The sequence below is a fragment of the Vicia villosa genome, linkage group LG3 (assembly GCF_029867415.1).
Source record: "Vicia villosa cultivar HV-30 ecotype Madison, WI linkage group LG3, Vvil1.0, whole genome shotgun sequence".
NCBI classification, from domain to species: Eukaryota; Viridiplantae; Streptophyta; class Magnoliopsida; order Fabales; family Fabaceae; genus Vicia; species Vicia villosa.
The window spans coordinates 59,661,971-59,682,708 of NC_081182.1; the positions used below are offsets into that span (position 1 = coordinate 59,661,971).

The window sequence follows — 20,738 nt, forward strand, 5'->3', positions numbered from 1 at the left end:
AATTAACTTCTGATCATAATCTGATGTCTCTAGACTCTGAACAAGCCAGCCTCTAAAGAGTCAGAGTCAGAAGGATTAGAAGGAAAGACTCTGACTCTGAAGGACTAGAGCCTGAACCCAGTCAAAGCTCAAGAATTGAGAAAGTCTTGACACATCGCTATCAGATTATGAGGTCAATTTGTCTTGTTCTAATCATGTGATAACTCAACATAAACTTGCAGAAACCTGAAGGTTTTCAATTGATAATTCCTTTTGTAGCAAAGGAAGTTCAAATGAGTTTGCAACTGCATTATCCATTCGAGGAAGCTTGGCAACAAACCTGTTGATGCTTCTCTATAACGTCTCTCTTGTGCTTGAAGAAGCTGAAGTTTTTGAGAAAGATATAACATTGCGCCCTGACAAGAAAAGGAGAAGTTGCGCTGTCAAAACAAAGAGCACGAGCTAAATTAGAACTTCTTACCATTGTACATTCTAAGAAATTATTAAGTCTTAGAGTTTTCTTTGTTGTAATTTGTTTACACTTTTGATTGTATATCAAGTGTAACTATCACTCTATCACTATCATTTATCTGTTAGATAGATTATTAGGTGTCTCTTACTTGCATGCTTGAGCAGGGAAGTCTCTTGCTTGTGTGTTTGAGCATTTGTGAAATCTCTTGTTTGTGTACTTGAGCATTTGTAAAGTCTCTTGCTTGTGTGTTTGAGAATTTTTAAAGTATCTTGCTTGTGTGTTTGAGAAATCAAAAGTCTCTTACATGTGTGCTTGAGCATTGAAGTCCCTTACTTGTGTGTTTGGGCATTGGAAATCTCTTGCTTTTGTGCTTGAGCAACTTGTAATCAAATTCGATTGTAGTGGAAATATCTTGGAACTGCAAGGGAATTGGACTACTCATTACTTGTAGGAAGAACAAGGATAAATTGCTTGTGTCTTATCTTGCTTTATTCTTTACTTCTGTTCTAGATTATTCCGCTGGTATCCATCAGACTCTGAAACAGATTCTGAATATGACAATAAGAATTTGATATCAGATCTTTAGAAGAAAAAACATAAAAAGTCAACACAATTCAACCCCCTTCTTGTGTTTTTCTCACCATCAGTATGTCCTACCTTTCTCTCGAGTATTTGAATACAAGTCATATAGCTTGACCATTTGATACTCACCTTTTACTAAGGAGTTAAGACTAAACTCGTCTCACACTTTTTCAATAAACGCGTAGACGGACGAGTTTGACGTATGTCCTACATTTTCTTAAAGTGTTTGAATACAAATTGTATAGCTTAGTCATCTGAAACTTGTATCCTCCTAAAAATAATTTAACCAATCAAATTATGTTTTCGCCATAGCGTCACCTCGAAAACCTTTTTGCAAACGAGTATGCTTTATTCATTTCGACACGAAATAAACTAACGCTTCAGCCTCCAAACAAGCAATGTTTAACCATTCAATGTGATTTAAGAATCACTATTTAAAAGCACCCAACAAATGCGTAGTTTTCTACTACGAACTACGAAACTTTGATTTTCCCATTGCACCTGAGAATACGTAGGCACAAGATTTTGAAATATTGGTGAGTACAATAATAAAAAACCTAAAAAAAAAATCTTCTTTTTCGCATAATAATTATAGAAGATCACAAACTAACATCACACTAATACTCATTATCAAATCTAAATAAATTAGTCACATTGAGTACAACGAATGTAAGAGGTGCTAATACATTCCACTTGCATAATTGACTCCCAAACCCTAATTTAGTCATGACGACTATTTTCTTCTCTTTCGTGGATTTTATCGATATTTTTTCTTTCATTTGGAATATATAAAGTTTGGTGGCGACTCTGTTGTATTTCGAGCGTGTGATGCACTCATGTATTTTTTGTGTTGCGATATTATCCAACCAAAAAGTGAAAATATGCTTGGCAACCGTCAGACGGCCCATAAGGACGCTCAAAAGAGTCAACCTCAATATGCTTCCCAATCCTACCTTCATGAATGAAAGTAAGAATTTGGGGGGAACTGATCTGGGCCGTCCCAACGGTCCAATAAGACTACCCAAATTGAGCTGCCCAATCAAGGAATCTTTTATATGGAATACGAATAGGTTGATCCTCGACAGAAGGTCGTGCACCTGATTCAACCTAATTTCTCATCACAAACCATCATATCTAATTAGACAATATCTCGCATCTCATATCAGGTATTCATTCACTCACTCTTGCAATGTTATATCTACGTGATCTCAATGACTTGTGCGGTAGGGTGTTAACCTTATACGAAAAGAGTATATTTTTATATAAAATAAAATCATAATGTAATATGAACATATTTTAAATAGTATCAAATCCTAACAAAATGTTACCTAAAAGGAAACCCCAATACAAACGCTCACTCATTCTCATTTCCTTCTTTGTTACGTTATTTTCCTCTTCTTTTCTCTATTATTATTACGTGAAACAAAAAGGTGGATATATATATATATATATATATATATATATATATATATATATATATATATATATATATACATATATATATATATATATATATATAGTCTGCATCCCCTGAACAAGGATCGTGGCTCCTCCATTGTTTGTAATGACTGATATTCATAGAGATAATTGAACGTATACTTATTTAGGTGATTTAACCGGTGATGCACATAACTATGAGGTGCATTTCTTAAGAGAGAATGATCAGCGGGTTATGCAAGCAACCAAAAAAACTAACCATGACAAGTTATGGGCAGAGATTTATTCTAAATATGTGGTAAATTTGACACCTTAATGTCATTTGTAGTTGATTCTTTCGAGCTGCAAAGCTAAAAATAATATTCATGGCTTCATAATACACTTAATAACACCAAGATGAGTAATGTAGCAGATTCCGCTTAGCTGTAAAGCTAACAATAATATCATCTATTTTCAGATAATTCCAAAGAAGCTTTATTCCCTTCTTATCTTCATCTCTTTTTAGGCATAAAAGCCAAAGTAAGTTTATTCCTTTCTTATCTTCATTGTTTTTTAGGCATAAAAGTCAAAGTAACTTTATTTCTTTCTTATCTTCATCCTTTTTAGGCATAAAAGCCAAAGTAACTTTAAAGTTGGACAAAGACAACTCTTATCTTAAAATTTAATAACATCATAGTAATATTATCATGGTAATGATATCCTAAATCCTTCTTAGAGATTTGGAATAACAGTGGAAGTAAATTCTCTATAAGCTTTGGAAACATAATTTGAAAATATATTTTCATTGAATCCATACACATTGAACCATTGTATAAACCAATTAATAAAAGATAATGAAATATTCTTATTATATCAAATGAATCAGTGTGCTCAAAAAGTTATAGAATACTAATTATGAATCCCTTGAACAAGGATCCTGGCTCCTCCATTGTTTGTAATGACTGATCTTCATAGAGATAATTGGGCGTATACTTATTTAGGTGATTTTAACGATGATGCACATAACTATGAGGTGCATTTCTTAAGAGAGGATGATCAGCTGGTTATGCAAGCAGCCAAAAAACTAACCACGGAAGGTTATGGACAGAGGTTTATGTCAAATTCAGAGTCTAGAATTGGTAATAAGTATTGTTCTAATCAGAGACTGCCTGATGTACTTCGTTATGTTGAGCAGGCTGTATGCAGTTGTGGAGCTGCCGTAGTCAATATGTGCAACTTTTTCTTTATTGTTTGCAGACGTACGAGGTGCTTTGTAGAAACGCCGCTTCTTTTCTTATGTTATTACTCTAACTGATTATCATAATTGGTATATGACACTAACTTTTATCATAGTTTAGCCACCAGCCAGACTCTTCTGAACTTAGTGGCAAACGCTTTGCGTACGATAGAGAAAGAACTTTGCACACAGTGGGTACTCTTGCAAATAATAAATTTGAGTTCAAAGTTCTACTTGAGGAATCATTTTCATTTCCAAAGTGTTAAGTTCTTTATATGATTTTTGTAGTTTTGCCTTGTTTTCCAATATTGAAGCTTATAATGCCTTGAATTCTGGTACTAGTACTGAGACTGGTGCTAATGGAAACTCTAGTTTGGTGAGGAAAATAAAAGGTCAAAATGTTGTTTTCAGTCAAAGGTATTCACAGAGTAAATAAGTTTTGCTGCCAAAGTACGCTTGCAGTCCATTGCTCTTTCTCCTAAGCTGTTGTCAATGGGGTAAATCAACTGATATGCATTAGTTGAGTTAAATAAATGAATGTAAGTTGTTGGTTTAGAAATAGAAACATTTATTTATATTTACATACTAAGATTAATTATAAAGAAATTATTAATATTTATAAATAAATATTTTTTTTTAAAAGTTAATAAATCATTTACCTGACAAACAGTTATTATGTCTATATTGTAAAGAGGTGCTCTTGTATCACATTAAGTAATCTATTTATACATTTTAAAAAAAGTACAGATTGCAATTGTTAAGATAATTTATTATTCACATACATCATTTGAATTGCCCCTTATTTCATTTAATTGAATAAAATATACTTTAAGGTTAGTGCACTGAGACTTGCCATGTCATATTTACACATACATCTAATCAAAATTCTTACACTTGTCATGTCATATTAATTTTTTAAAATTAAAATTATGTTTTAATTAGATACATGATTGTGACTAATTGACAGTGTAAAAATATTTTACACTATCAATGCATATTTTTTTTTTCTTAAACTAATAAAAATACAACATCTAACTTTCACCACTAAACTAATTTGAGTAAATAGTCAATAGAGCGATTTTTGTTCTCAATTCCGGTAAAAAGAAAGTTTCCATCCCTCTAGAACATTAATTTACAATTTTATTTTCGTTGCGTGGTAACATAACATGACATACATTATTAAATGTTACACACCATAATTAAATTACGTTCCATTTTGAGAGATACATAAGTCGTTAACATGTCACATTATGATAGAGCCAAAATGTAATACTTAAAAACTTAGTAGAATGTAAACAGAATATTTTACAAGAATTAAGTATCCCCAAAAAGTTCGGGCGACAACTATATTTCCAAAATTAAAACTCACATCAGTTGAATGTTTTGATTACAAAGTAACTTGGCTTTCCAGTTTTATTTTCCCTTTCTTTGTAATTATAGTTCACCCTATATCAATTTACATAAAAAAAAAATTTACATTTACTTTATCTCAGGATTGTTTTCTTCAAAAGGAACACACTACTAACATTGTATTTGTCAAAAGACCTGTTATCCTTTTTTTAAAGGACCTGTTAACTTTTAACTACTTCAATGTTGTCATGGATTTCAAAAACTGTTTAATATTATGTAAACAACAGAGCAACGTGCACATATCTTTAAAACAGTTCCCCCCCTTTTTTTCTCCATCTAGGCTTTACATTCACCAATTATATCGAACACCTTTTCCTTGAGTTTCTCCATTATCTGCAGAAAGAAAAGAAGAAACAAGGTGTCATTAATAGAAACTGAACCGTGCGGCACAAGTTTTGATACAGTAGAATTCTATGATGCATACCGAGTTAGATTCGCTAGCCCATCTTCTGACGGAACTGGCAGCATTTCTGAGGTGAGAACAGTGTGAGGAATCAAATTTCAAATAATAGGTTGAGGTTTCATTAGCATCGGCAACCCAGATATGATTTGAATGGTCCTTCTCCTTTTTTATAAGATTACAGAAACCAACCTACATATAACAAGAACACGGGTTTTATCTAATGTCTGAAGTAACACAAATTTAGTAGCGTTTTGCAAACTAGACAGCCTAAAACCATGGAATCGAATTCAATCCATAATGGATAGTTTAAATTAGCAGTAAGAAAAAGTAGAGAAGAATGTAATTACCGTAGATCCAGCCAGATTATGGTTGATTGGGGGAAATGAATTATGCTCAATCAATGGGGAGCAAAAGCATATGGCAAGCAATGTGTCCATTAACTCTTCTGACTGTAAACCATACATGATGGATTCATCGGTCACAAAAACCCATTGCTTCTTTTGCTGACTTGATGTATAAACCTCTCCCACATGCACAACAAATGCAACAACATCGAACTCACTGTATAAGAACAATAACAAGGCTATGTTAAATATTGACTTGCTATTCTTTTTTTACTCACAAAGATAATTAAAAGAAAACTGGGGTGACAAAATACTTGGAAACATGAATTTCGCTCAAACATGACAGTGTGATTGATTTTCGACTGCTGAAAAATGGCCTACAAAGGACAAAAATAAGATTGGTTTAGAATTTACATAACCATAAGAAAGCCTGGTAGAAACTCTTTTTTCTTTCTTTTTCCCATCCTATTCTGAATTGATTGATACCTACTTAAACCGTTCCTTTGCATTAGAAGATAATGGCAACCACTTGGTAGAAGATCCTCTAGTCTGCAAGTTAAGAACATCTGAATCACAGCCTGATGGTATGAGTCCTGAAATTGCATATGCTTCTCCCTCTACAAGCTCCTGACGCTATTGCATAGTAACACAAAATAAAGAAATTGTGAAATTGTGAGCAATCTTCTGATGTCCATGATAAACATTTATGATAAGGTATTGGAAGAAAGGAAATCAAGAGTGTAGTAACTAGCTAGGCATCATGATTCATGAAAAAATCATTGACATACAATTCAACAACCATAGAAATGCAGAAAAGTTACGAACACATGGGAAATATGATTAATCTTTGCAATTAGCTCATCAGCTCACCTGCTTCTCTGTTGGGTTCCAGATAGTTACTATTCCTTCTTTAGGCTTCTCTTGCCGACTTTTATAAGTTAATCCAACTACCCGCAACCTCATAAATGGTGTTACTGCTCTGTTTTCTAAGCCAGTATCTTTCAAAGCTTTCTTAATTGCACTTTCCATTTGTGATTGTTTGATTGCCTGAAGATGGATGTGAAACCATAAATATCTTTCTGCATACAGACTTCTACTAATACAGAAATATATTCTCACATTTAATTTGTCCTTGTAAGCAACAAAAGAACTAAGTTGCCCCGGAGTCATATCTGCCATCAGGAATTCGGGTTCTGCAGCTGTCTCCAGCATCTTATAAATCTTAGCCCCTTCACTATCGCCGTAAATATGTGAGCCACTTCCTTCCTTCTGATATTCCGAAACAATATTATCTACAACAGCCGAGCGTCTAATGCCATACAGGTAATCAGTCATAGCACAAAATCAAATTTCATATTAATTGGATGTGAAATAACCACACCACATTGTGAGAACCTTATCATTTTTTAGGGCTTTCCTATATGCCCAATAGTCACAAATATATTTTATAACATTTTTTGTTTCATCTTATTCTTATCCGTTATACAGCAAACCATATCCAAATTTACATTTTATAGTGCCAACAGAAATGATATTTCATACAAAAGTTATTACTGTTAAGCTGGTCCAGAGGCCCCCCACTTGATGCCCTCTATAGGCATCAAAGTATATCATTACTCAATGTTAATGAGGTCCTTTCCTATTTTTATCTTATATTAGAATCAGGTATATTTGAAAATAAATCCATTAAAGTCTTATGTACAACAACTTGGATTATTACATATCTTGACTAAAAACCTTCAAGCAACCTGATAGGAACTAGATTAAAACATATAAGAAAATGTTGTTTATTGACAGTAAAATCTCCAAATTCTTTTCCAAAACTAAAGATACCCTCTCTAATCTCTCCTTTCAATTATTTATAGCCTACCATCTCGCATGCCCTAACTTAATGACTTACTAAGCCCCTAGTTAACTAACTGACTAGCTAAAGGATTACCTATCATAATCATGTACAAAATCATCTGTAATGTATACCAAAAATGCTTTTAAAGGCAATAAATTACTATGAGCAATCATGCTTTCCTTTGGACTTTGCTCAAATTTTTGCCACACGACTGACTCTATTTTACTATTTTATGCCTCTTGTTCATGTTTTAAATTAATTACCAAGTATAAATATAACCTTGTGCTTTTCCTAATGATTAGTTTTACAATCTTTGGCAGTTGGCATGCCAATCATCCATTGTTCTTACATTTCTTCATGATATTAACATTAAAATAAGCACACCAATTACCCAATACTTTATAAAGATGATAATGTTGATAGAAACTAAATCAGAAATTTGTAGTTACTATACATGGTCTTTATTCAATAAATCCAAGCACTTGTTCCTAGAAATAAGGCACTATACTGGCTGCGAAATGCTTTTCTAAAAGCTATGTACAAGTAGACGTTGTATGAGATGCAAAATATGACTGAACACAATAAACAAGGAGTTTCCTTCCAATTGTACAAGAACAAAAACTATCAATACTGAGGGAAATATTCACATCAGAAGAAGAAAAAGGATATTGATGGCACTATTAAGATATTAAGCCACAGTGATTTCTGCTTAAGTTATTAATAATATGAGAAGTTACCTTTGATTGTGCAGCTCCGTAATTTTATTTTCCATCCTCTCTGATATAACAACAGATTGTCCACTGCTTAACCTAATAAGGGAAATAGTTCTTAACTTTCTGTATAGCATAATGGTTTCTGAAAAGAAATTTGCTGTTCTTATTTCAAGTAAAACTGACATAACCAGTTTTAAGTTACCTTTCTTTGTAAAGAATGGGATATATGCGGGTAATTCCTGCCAAAGTTTGAGGTATTAAACCACCTTCGCTTTTTATGGATTTGAAAGCCAAAGGTGGACCAGCAACTTTACCTGTCGATAAGCTCAAGAAGATCAGCTCAATGAACAAGATGCTATTTTCTCTAACTTGAAAAGAATGACATCTACAAACTAAAAGAAGCTTACAAAATCCTAACCGCTCTGCCCAATGAACTCTATATGTTCCGTTTATGTGAAGAAATAAACTAACTGTCGATGACACCTAAAATTAGAACATAGTTTGAGGAAACCATCCAACAGGAATACACATAATTCTCAATCACAATTCTATGCCGCGAAAAAACCTCGAGAGGTGAAATTGGCCCATTCCAGCCACATAATCCTGCTCCCCATATCTGTACAAGAAATATGAAAAGGAAATTCAATATTATCTGAGTTATAGTAGCAGAAAGCAAGATAAACAATAAATAAAGGCCAGCACATTACCCGAAGCTTCTGTCCTACAAACAATCTTCCAGCAGCCAGTTGCTTTGACAATGGAACATCCAAAATGGCATTTATAGAATACCTGCGAAAGAAAACACTTTGCATTTCAGGGAACCTCTTATATTATGAAATCATAGATTCATAGAGCATGCAAGTTGAAATTCTTACCATCCATCAGTTAGTTCAACTTGTACTGCCTCCCTACTCTGATTCCCGGTTTGTGCCTCAACTAATGTCCCACTTTCAAGCACGTGATCAGAGTGAATGCTAGATATGCAGAGAATCATCATTGAAGAAGGCAATCCGTCCCCTTCAAAAATTCTCTTGATGGTAGACCGGTGGCCATGATTCACTTCTCTTTCATATCTATGCACCAAATGTCATCATTAGTTTTATTGACCTAAAATATGTTGTCTAAGAGTAGTTACATACCTGTACTTTAGTTCCTCAAGCACATTAGATACAGTCAGAAATTTGCCAGCACACCTAGATGGATAGAATCTCTCATAGCATGCCAGTTTCCAAACAATCCACTTGTAATGATTCAAGACCCACCTAGAGAGATGTGCAATGCAAGTGTATAACTACGCCAATTAAAACTAGGCAAGAGAGCATTGTTTAATTAAGAAATTATAAAACAAAGTTATTCCTTGACAGTTTCCAGAAGTTCTGGAAGCAAAAGTTCAGGACAGAAGCAATTTACTCTTTTGAAGCATGAAGGGAAGCTCCCTGCTGTGCCAATAGATGGACGAAAGCTTCTGCTCCCATAACATCATCATCAGACCCATCACGGAATATGTACTTTCCTGCATTACCTGATGTCACCTGTTTGACTGGGTTGGGAAAATGCTGCAACACATTTCATTTTGGTGTTCAAATTATAGTCAGTACTACTCAGTGCCAAATGAGATCCTAGTGATAAACAACATTGATCATATACTAATCATACTGACCACTTTTTGTTCCAGTGGAGGAACTGCAAAAAATTCCTTGATATGCATCCTTGGATACTGAAATGGATATCGGGTAGAAACCTTTCTTTTGCATCCAGAAGCACCAGATGATAATTGAGACAAATCTTAAGAATCACGCATATCGAAATGAGTATAACAGATCTTGCAACCAATAAAGTGAAATGAATATACTAAAAAATCCTAAGCCATGCATACCATTAGGAAAAAATTGAACATCTTGGTCACCAGAAGCAGAGATATTGGAAATGCGAGGCTTTTTGAAGGGAGAAACAGTTAAGTTTAATCCTAGTCTCCTTTTCCCACTGGTAGGCTGTTTACTATTTGTATGAAGTGTGTTAATGGTGTTGGAAATATCAACTAATGCCCTACCCAATGGTTTTCCACGTGGATCCATTCGTGAGGACAAACCATTTACTGAACTTTTTATTGTCGTGTCAACCACCTCATTTCTGTTATGCAAGGGTTTCTGTCCAGGAGTGTTGCTACTTTTACGGCTGTAGTCATTTTCTTTCACGGCATCATCAAATTTCATGATTAAGTTATTCCCATTTCCTTCATAGCGAAGCTTATTTGAAAAATCCATTTGTCTAGAAGGCTGCAAAGGGGATGTGAAACTTTTTGCCATGTGATTGTGATTGTCTTCTGGTGTTATTTGATGGACCAGAGGAGTATGACTTTTATTACTCTCACTTCTTTCAACAGAGGAAGTGATTGTGTTGGTCTGTCTCTTGTCAGGAATCGAGAAAACTGAATCCCCTCCATCAAAGAAATCTCCCAAATCAGGGTCACCAAGAAGGCTCCTAGCACGTTTCAGCGCATCACTGGAAATGGATAATGACCTTCCTCCTGCAGTTTGGAATTTAATTGGAGCAGGCTTAGCAATCCCGCCGCCAGTACCACTATCTAGCTGCACTGAAGGACTTTGGAACGACGCAGAACTTGTCCTTTTACTACTATCCACAAGTTGTAAATGAGGTGGTTCTTCATCAAAAGCGTGAGCTATTTTAGCATTCTGAGGGGTTTGAACACTACTAACAGTTTGGAATTTAATCGAAGCTTGCTTAGCAACACTATCTGGTTGCACAAATTTATCCTCAAACACATTATTTAATCTACTAACTAAAGGACTTTGAAACGACACACAACTCGTCCTTTTACTACTATCCACAAGTTGTAAACGAGGCGATTCTTCACCAAAAGCATGACATTTTTTAGCATTCTGAGGGGTTTGAATATCACTACCAACGGTTTGGAATTTAATCGAAGCTTTCTTACCACTACTACTACCACTATCTGGTTCCACAATTTTATTCTCAAAACCATTCCTCAATCTACTAACTAAAGGACTCTGAAACGCAGAGCTCAAAACTGTTGAAGGTGATTCTTTACCAAAAGCATGAAATCTCTTAGCATTCTGAGGGGTTTGAATATCATTACCAACAGCTTCTTCTCGCAATCCCGAATCCAGTAACGACTTTGCTCTAACAAGACTATTAGAAGAAATAGTAACTTTTCTTCCTGAGGCCGTCTTGAAAAGAGAATTCGAGAATCCAAAACTATCATCTATCGCATGTTCTTCGTCTACAATATAAAATTACATAAATTCAAATCAAGACACTTCAAAATTCATCTCAAAATCGGAAGATAAATAATAATTCAATTGTTATCATTACTATTATAAAATCATGAAGAAATAAAAATGAAAATGAAATAATAAGGTAAACGAATGAACGAGAAAGAGGCACCTTGAGGTTGGAAACGGTGTGGCGTGGGAGCATGTAGGAGAACATTGTACAAAGAGGGGAGAGGAGAGGTGGGAATAGGATTGGAAGGGGGTGAAGGTGTAGTAACATTTGAAGTGTCGGAGTAGATTTGCCACCGGTAATTGAGATCGGCGTCGGAGAATAACTGCCATGACGACATTTGTTCTGATCTATCTTCTTCTTCTTCGCAGATGAGGGTTTAACTAAGCAAATTAGGGATTTGAGTTGTTCGCTTTTTTTATTTTGGGATGGCGGGAAACAGATGTTCACTTAGCTACATACTCGCTGTTCTCATGGACTCTCTAATCTCTATGTATGTCTACTTTTTTCATTTTGGAATTTAAAAAGAGTGATTTATTTAGATAAAATCATTTTAAGATTTTATTATAATAATTATGGGTTAGATATGTTGGTCTCTTAAATATTTTAAATTTGTTTTTTTTAGAATTTTTTATTAGATTTATTGGATCTCTCATGCATCATTGAATTGACAAAATTGTCCCCTGATTTCGTAGATATACCTTCGGAAGCACTTTTTTTACATTTGGGTGAAAATATTCCGTAAATGCACATACGGAACACAAAGTACGTACGCCTGTGGAATAAATCAAAAATCAGCAAAACAACGGAAAAAGAAACATTCATTGATTAAAATCGGCATTACATTGAAATTTCAAACAGAAAATTAAATACTACATCTAAGAAATTACAACAATCAAAACAATTTCATCTGATCCATGCATCATTTGAATGGCATCAATGTCGTTTTTCACTTCATCCCACCAATGTTTCGTTTCTCCGGTCTTAGGTGAGATATTTGTTCTGAGCCTCTGAATCCTTCTGATGACTTCGTCAGATTCGTACTCCTCTTCTAACCAAGACATCAGAGCTCTTTTTAGTTGGTCCAAGGAATGGATGTGCCAAAATTTCATCTGGATCAGGGGTTTGAGAGGAGAAAAAACAACATGTCCGTCCCTTTTGGAAATAATTTATTCAGGAGCGGATCGCTTGGATGATGATCGCTGCCATGATGATGGCTTAGGAGATGCAACGAACTAATTCTTTTGAGAAATTTTTGTGTTTGTGTGTAATACAACACTAGAAACCCTAATTTATAGAAAACCTTTGTGCATATGGATCACACATTCTCTGTCACAGAACGCTCCGTAGGTATATCCACGGAAGTTTCTTAGATATTTTGCCTTCGTAGGTGTATCTACGGAAAAAACCCATAATTTTCAAAATTAGAGTTTTACGTAGATACATCTACGAAAGTTTCCCTGCTATTTTTTTAACAAAACAGAATAATACAACAGTACCAATAGAAGGAAAACACATAAACACATAAACTAATACTTGACAAAAAATGATTATATTGCAATGTTAAGGAGTGCATATATTACACTTTGAAACTAGAAAATACATCAAAAGAACTGTCGCCGACTAAATCTATTGGTGGTTCCAATTTTGACTTTTCATTCCTTATTCGCTTCCTTCTCGATGTTGTTCAATCTTTCGAATTCATGCATCCTATCAACAAAAAGATCCGCCCACATCTCGGCATCTTCGGTATGATGAAGATCCCATTTCGGTGACGTAGGTGTATGGGGCATCCTGGTTTCAAGTAAACTTGCACAAAGTGATTCGCTTTTGAAAGTCATCCAATACATATGATGCGAGCATTTGAATTTGTAGGCGGTGCGGAATGGGAAAAAGGTTTCCGCAAAACCATAATGCGTCAAGTCAATGCACACCATATCATAGGCGCATGCAATAAGATATCCCATTTATGGGAATTTCATCCATTTTGACACCGGTGCGTAAGGGCTCATCCAAGGCACAAGAGCTTCATTAACTGCTTCAAAATTAGCTTTCTCTCCATATAATCGTGTGTACGATTCTTAATGCGTCTTCAACTCTTGGATAAGTTGATGAAGGACAATCGTATGGCTACCCTCTCTGTTACCAAGCAACGCTGAGACGACACGGTAACCGCAATTACCGTCCCCCGCAACATCTACGATCTACTCGATGTAAGGGTGCATAAAAATCGACATCTCTTCGATGAATGGAATGTTTGATGGAATAGGCATCTCTTCGACAATTGGAATTTTGAGTGGAATAGGTGTCGGAGGCGGTTTGCTTATGCGAGCTCCTTTGTTTGAACTTTTTTTAGATTTAAGAGTCGGTGAGTCGAGAAAAAGTTTATCGACATGCTCACAATAAGAAGGAGACTATGTAGTCGAGTTGTCATTCAGTGTAGGCTTCAATTTCTTGGGAGAACACTTTGTCTTAACCGGTTGAGACGGCGGTTTCATGTTGATTGTTTCGGGATATCCAATCTTCCGCAATTTTTCTTTGATATGGAGTTTCATGTTGTCATCAGCCTTTCAAAAACCTCTCTTGTATCACTTCCAATTTGGAAGTAATGGAGATATTCGATTTTTCTCCTTCGACGCAACCATCATCATCAAAACTAAGGCTTTTCCAATGAGGGATAACTTCGTCCATATGTTCTAGTAATAGTGCAACCACACTTTACACTATCGGAACCGACATTTTCACCTCGTTTGGCCTCGTGAAAAACATAGTTTAACTCGGCCGGAGACACATTCTCGATCGATTGAGAATAAAGAATGTTGTACCAAAATCGATGTTCCAACACCGTAATGCTCCCACCAAATGTGATTTGTATCTCATTATGTTGGTTTTTGATCATGAGATTCACGGTGTCTCAATCTCGACACAAGTCACCCTTTCTATTAGCCAACCAATTTTTCAAACTAGCATGTGTCGATTCAACTCTATTGGTGGTTGTATTCCCATGGTGTCTGACATTATTGGTCCATGCACACACAAACTTCTCCTTTACCTTATCAAGAATGGTGCTTTCAACATATTTCAATAAATACGAATACTTTTCACACACTTTCTGAAATTGAAAGACGAAATTGGCGTATAATTATTCTATCGAAGAATTCATAATACGAGTCCATGCATCCATTATTTGTTCCACAATCACATTGTGTTTCATCGATTTTCCACCATTGGTCTCTACTTGTTTCGTCCCAATCGTGGGTTTAACCTTACTTCTCACATTACATGTTATGTGATATAGACAAAGTAATGCGTTAGAAGAAGGAAATACCATTTCCAACGCATTCATCAAAGAGGTATCGCGGTTCATAACAATCTCTTTGGGCATCTCGACTTGTTCCTTCAAAAGTGACTGACACACCTCTAATGCCGGGTGCAGTTACAGCGCATAGATAAAAATATATGCACCATGCATAGATTATTATGGACCCTTGGATCATTGGATCAAATTCTAGACATCAATTGTTATTACTCAATACTCACCACTCAATACTCAATACTGGATTAAAAACATGATCCAATGGCTTATGTAGGCTTATGCATGGTGCATAAGTAAAATCCTTATGCATATTAGCCAAAGCCTCTAATGCCCACCTAAAATTATCCTCTATTTCACACTCCAAAAAAGTAAAACCAACAGCGTATGTCTTATCAGTGGATGTAACTCCTACCATCTCAAATAACGGAAGTCGATACTTGTTGGTATTGTAGGTAGAATCAAGAAGGAGCATTGTCGGAAAAGTGTTGAACAACTTTATCGAATCTGGATGAGTCCAAAAAACATCTCGGACCGTAACCCAATCGTCGCAAGTTCTATATCGCGATACATATTTGCTATCATCCAACATCTTCAACAGTTGTTGCATCTCACTTCTATCTCCCCTAATCGCCTTAATATTGCGGTACCAAATGTTATACACTTGCCTTGTATTTAATATGCTGTCGGGTTCCTTCCGTTTCAACGTGGCAAGCATATTTTTCAATTGGACAAGATTCAAGGACATGTCATTAATACATGTCTTCTCTTTTGATTTGAGCCGACATACACTAGGATGTCCTTGTAATTTCCCGCACATGTCATGATTATGCAAACCACAAATAACACTAAATCTCCACTTCTTGCTAGCCACCGTGTAACCACAAATTTTAAATGGACACTTGCATTTTCTAGTACCTGTGTCGTCTCTTTTAAACTTCCTTAGAGGAGGATGGTATTTCCCGCTTCTTTCACACAACATTGTTACGAAAGCATTTCTTCTTGTCGTACCATTATCCGATCTTCCTATCAGCACACCAAAACCAAGGTCAGTTGCATTCTTACGAATCCATGTGAGCATGCTTTCCCGATCATCAAACTATTGCTTGTTATTAAATTCATCGCCAACATCTACCGCCTTTACGACTACCCCTTCGACATTCAGAGAAACATCGACTGAAGGAACTAATTCTCTTGAGATATTATCGGGGCGCACCATACCTATTCGTAACCAATAACAGAAATAACACAAAATTACAAGACTGTTGTAAAAAACAACACAAACACCTTTCGTAGATGCCCCTCCGAAATGTGTTAATCTTCAACACGTTCCATAGATGTACTTACGGAAGCAACGTAAAATTTTTTTTTAACAAAAAATTCATGAATAATGTGGACAATGCAATGGATAAAGATGACTATTTATCTGAAATTGAGTCTTCTCTTGCTCCCTTTAATTTGTTGCACCAAAAAGTTAGAGCTTTGGAGTGGAAAATTTATTGATGAAGTAGGATTTTTTAGGGTGGTGAGAGTGAGTGTTGAAGAAGAAATGTGACAATGGGAGAGTAATCATGCTGGTTCAAATTATATCAGATGCTTCCGTAGGTACATATACGGAATATTCAGGCGCTAAGCCATTCCGCAGATGTACCTACGGAGCAATCCCTGAACTGAATTTATTTGTAGTTTTTGCCGACAAACATTAGTTTAAAATGCTTCCATAGATGCACCTACGGGAATAAGTATTTTTTTTGAAAAAAAGGTGCTTCCGGATGTGCATCTACGGAAGCAGTGGACATAATTAAAATTTCGCCAAGTGGCTAAGAGATTCGGATTGAGAAATTCTCTTTTTTATAAATAATTGGTTTTTAATCTCTCTAAATATTTTCTTTAAACATTTTTTTTAATTTTAAATTTATGTTTTTTTCACTCGAGTTAATTTTCGTTAACGGAAATTGACATGAAGGGACATAAGGTCATATCTGAACACTTTCAACAATAATTCTCGAAACAGTAGCCTCATTGATACAAATCTAAATTTCAAGCGAATCACTGGGGTGGAGGCAGAGGAGCTTATCAAGGAATTCTTTGTAGAAGAAATTCATAGAGTAGTGTGGGATTATGATAGTGCAAAAAGCTCTGGTACAGATGGTGTGAATAGTAAATACATGTATATTTGGGTGTAAGAATAACATTTTCCTTTTGTAAATTTAATGCAATATCAATGGAATGCAATGAAAATAAATATGATAATTTAACTTAACCAATTAATAACAGGAGAGAGGATGTGAGAGAGAGCCGAAAGGGGGAGAGAAAAGGTACAGATAGAGGGAGATATTTTTAAAAGTAATTCATAATATAGAATTGGTTTAGAAATTAATCCATATAATTAAATCATTTTTAAAAAAAATGATTCTAAACTGGTTAAACTAATTTAGAATTGTTTAAGATAAATGATGCAGCTCATTAACTATTTAAACGATTCATTAGTAATATTATATTTTTACACACCCCTAAAAGTGTTTGCAGCAAGGTCTCCAATCAGGTTTTGGATACAGACTCAACAACCACAGTATTATAACCCTTGTCTTAAGAGTCTATAAGAAATATGAAAAGGGTGGCTGCTATATTCAATTTAAGACAGAGGAGTGTTGATTAACCATTTCCCATGTTAGAGCCATGTCTGAAAGCAATTTAGGAACCAATTCAATTGGATGCAAGTATTTTATTTATCTACCTTTCTAGATAAAAGAGTTGTAAGCAAAGGCTTAAATTTGTTCTAAGCATTGATGTGTTTTCTGTAAGGATTTTGTAATTGTTACAGAATTTGTGTACTAGTTAGTTTAAGTTTGATGGTTGACAGTGGGATTCATCAAAACTCAACCAATGGTGTCTTCAGAGTGCTTCAAGAGACTGGGTTGTTGCTTCTTTTTTAAAAGGAAATTAGCAATATCTTTTTAATTTCCACATACATAAAATAAAATTGCTTGGCTGTTTCATGATTTGAAAGAAGAGATCAATACTTCAAAGTTCAAAATAAGAATATACACGAGAATGGGGATGGAGAAGTTAAAAATTTCCCAAAGAACAAAAAGCCTTTTGCTATAAATAGTGAACAAGGAATTCTTTATTGATATATAAGTAAAGTATAACATGACAATAAAAAGAGCTCACATGAACTCCACTATATACCACACATACATAATTAGAAGAGTAATGATAAAACAAATAGATCATGTGATGTGAGTCATAATCCAGCACGACCTTTTGAACCACACACCAGAATCTAGTAAGCATGTTAAAACCAAAACCAAACCAATTCCTCTAAAATTACTAAGCAACTGCAGCTTCCTCAAGAAGGGAATCACTTATAACTTTCTGAGATTCCAACACACTCTTAGTAGATTCCACAACAACTTGACCATTCACATAGTGCTGGCGGCATACCGGCATATACAAATCAGCCCCACCAATTAGTTCAGTTTGTTTCTCTTCTGTCTTCCTCAAAGTAAAGAAGGCGCGTTTACCGCAAAGCTCACAACGAGCTGTTAACTTAGTTACAGTATCAGCAATTGGTATTATGTGAAGCACTGATCCAAAGCTTCTCCTGAAGTTCAAAGCACACACCATTAGAGGGCTAGTTGTAAAACAATAATTTGAGATAAACTAAGTGGTAAAAGCCTTTAAGGAATTTTCTCCAAATAATACCTCAAGTAATCACCATCTAGGCCTGCAACAACAACAATTTTACCATCTTCATCAGCAGCCTTGCAGCAAAACTCATATAGATCCTCAAAAAATTGAGCTTCGTCTATACCAATCACATCCAACTGCATCCAAAACAGTAAATGATTCAGCAAATTTATATAAACAAAAGCTATAATTCTACATCAAAATTCAGCAAACTTATATAAACAAAAGCTATAACTCTGCATCAAACCATACATTGTTACTAATTTGCACTTGCAATGAATATCAATTTCAAAATATGGGTAACTACAATTCTTCACAACATCAAGAATCAAAACATAAACAAGACACACAGAACTATTTAAAATCTTAAATAGGATGCTAATCACAATTCAGCAGATCCTAATTATAATTGCCATTGATATGACTATCCCAACACTTCTAACTAGCCCATAATTCACTATTAATAAAAATCGAATCTTTACATTGCAAGACAAATCAAAACTACTAAAAGAAACTTTACAATTTAAATAACATTTATTTTACCTTCTGATAAGCCTCGTGACCAAATTTATCCTTAAACAGCATCAAATCTGGCAAAGCCCAGCAAGGAAATTTGATCCCATCATGCGTCACAACAGAATCAACCGCATATCTATCATCCTTGCTCGATTTCAACATGGCCACGTTCCTTCACAATGAAAAAAATCAACAGTGGAATTAAAGATCCGAACAGTCATAAAATTTCTTCAAATCAAAATTCAATCAATTTGGGGAAATAGGTATTCAAAGTAAAATTGAGTAGTACCTGCCGTTATCGACCTCGGATTTAATACGACGGAGAAGGGACGTCGTTTTGCCGGCGAACATGGGACCCACGAAGAGATGGATCTCGCCGGATGGTGACTGAGAAGAAGCCATATTTAATTATAGTGGGAATTGAGAAATTTGGAGAGAAGAGGGTTTTTGTTTGATAGCGATAGTGGAAGAAGACGAAAGATATATAGTGGAGTTGAAATTTGAGTTTGGTTTCGATTTGAATTTGGTTTGATTTCGGAGCTAAAAAATGTGGAGGGAAAATTGGGATTTTCAAAGAGACGCGACATTCGGAGGGAACCCAAAACGTAATGTTGCTTTTGGATGAGAAAATAATGGTTTAAAAAACAAGAATTAAAGTAACGAAAATTGGGTGGAAAGTAGTATGAATATTTTGGTGTTTGAAATGACTAAAAATGAAAGTTAAGAGAGATGTATTTTTAATTTTGGCTAACTGGGCGTATGACATGGCTGCTAACCTAGGATTCGTACCCAGGTCACTAATGATATATTGTTGCAAGTTTACCACTAAATCATGCTTGTTTTGTTGACTTTAATTGCCAAGTAGTTCTATATAATTGATGCAAGCTTAACATTCAGTATAGATTATAATTGCTGCAAGCTTAATTGTTGATAATTCTTTTATAAATTCAATTTTTATAATACTTTTTAGTTTTTAATAAAAAATTTTAATTAACGTTTTTATTTAGTTTTTTAATTAACTTTTTCAATAATATATAAATTAAAAAAACTGTAATAATATTTTAGTTGTATTCCAAAATTATTTTTAATAATTATATAATTATAAAATATTTAAATGTATTTTAATTAACTTTTTTTATATAATTATATTTAAAAAAGCTGTATATATAAAATATTTAAATAACTATATAAATGTATTATTTAATAATTATATAATTATAAAATATTTAAATGTATTTTAATTAACAGTTTTTTATAAAATATTTAAATGTATTTTAATTAACGTAATTATATAATTAACGTAATTATATAAATGTAAATGTAAATATTTTTAAAATGTAATTATATAAATGTAATTATATAAATGTAATTATATAAATGTATTTAATAAATATAATCATATAAAATTTTAGTTAACATTTTTAATATAATTAACATTTAATATAATTATATTAAAAATATAATTAAAATGTTTATTAAAACATTATTAAAAAAATGTTTATCAGAAAAAAAATGTTTATTAAAATGTTAAAAACTTTTATTATTAAAAA

At 34.2% G+C, this 20,738-nt stretch overlaps 2 protein-coding genes across 3 annotated transcripts; both read right to left on the reverse strand.

The window, feature by feature from the left end:
- Nucleotides 1-4,992: 4,992 nt before the first annotated feature.
- On the reverse strand, nt 4,993-12,158 carry LOC131661611 (protein BREAST CANCER SUSCEPTIBILITY 2 homolog B-like). 2 transcript variants are annotated; one of them, XM_058931207.1, is made up of 18 exons: nt 11,829-12,158; nt 10,279-11,664; nt 10,063-10,187; nt 9,813-9,958; nt 9,542-9,664; nt 9,278-9,475; nt 9,110-9,191; nt 8,968-9,018; nt 8,810-8,885; nt 8,605-8,716; nt 8,427-8,498; nt 6,963-7,152; nt 6,714-6,890; nt 6,334-6,476; nt 6,158-6,220; nt 5,847-6,060; nt 5,521-5,688; nt 4,993-5,429 (listed from the first exon to the last, which is right to left on the reverse strand). In XM_058931207.1, the coding sequence occupies exons 1-18, from the start codon at nt 12,004-12,006 to the stop codon at nt 5,373-5,375; spliced, it is 3,561 nt and encodes a 1,186-aa protein (XP_058787190.1). In that variant the 5' UTR covers nt 12,007-12,158; the 3' UTR covers nt 4,993-5,372. The 2 variants fall into 2 exon arrangements, 1 of the variants encoding a protein (XP_058787190.1); XR_009301199.1 differs by lacking the exons at nt 4,993-5,429; nt 5,521-5,688 and having other exon boundaries at nt 6,002-6,060; nt 6,330-6,476.
- Nucleotides 12,159-18,091: 5,933 nt separating this feature from the next.
- Nucleotides 18,092-19,782, reverse strand: LOC131655873 (thymidine kinase a-like). Its single transcript, XM_058925671.1, has 4 exons — nt 19,478-19,782; nt 19,216-19,360; nt 18,688-18,809; nt 18,092-18,586 (listed from the first exon to the last, which is right to left on the reverse strand). The coding sequence occupies exons 1-4, from the start codon at nt 19,588-19,590 to the stop codon at nt 18,313-18,315; spliced, it is 654 nt and encodes a 217-aa protein (XP_058781654.1). The 5' UTR covers nt 19,591-19,782; the 3' UTR covers nt 18,092-18,312.
- Between the last annotated feature and the right edge of the window lie 956 nt (nt 19,783-20,738).

What these genes read in the sequence shown, in the direction of transcription:
- LOC131661611 (XM_058931207.1), bottom strand. Translation starts at nt 12,006, where the DNA reads ATGTCGTCATGGCAGTTATTCTCCGACGCCGATCTCAATTACCGGTGG. An exon ending in GGAACCCAACAGAGAAGCAG is followed by an intron (nt 6,477 to 6,713) that starts GTGAGCTGATGA and finishes ACTATGCAATAG; the next exon opens with CGTCAGGAGCTTGTAGAGGG. An exon ending in ATAATCTGGCTGGATCTACG is followed by an intron (nt 5,689 to 5,846) that starts GTAATTACATTC and finishes TGTTATATGTAG; the next exon opens with GTTGGTTTCTGTAATCTTAT.
- LOC131655873 (XM_058925671.1), bottom strand. Translation starts at nt 19,590, where the DNA reads ATGGCTTCTTCTCAGTCACCATCCGGCGAGATCCATCTCTTCGTGGGT. An exon ending in TCCGAGGTCGATAACGGCAG is followed by an intron (nt 19,361 to 19,477) that starts GTACTACTCAAT and finishes TTCATTGTGAAG; the next exon opens with GAACGTGGCCATGTTGAAAT. An exon ending in GTCACGAGGCTTATCAGAAG is followed by an intron (nt 18,810 to 19,215) that starts GTAAAATAAATG and finishes TTTTGGATGCAG; the next exon opens with TTGGATGTGATTGGTATAGA.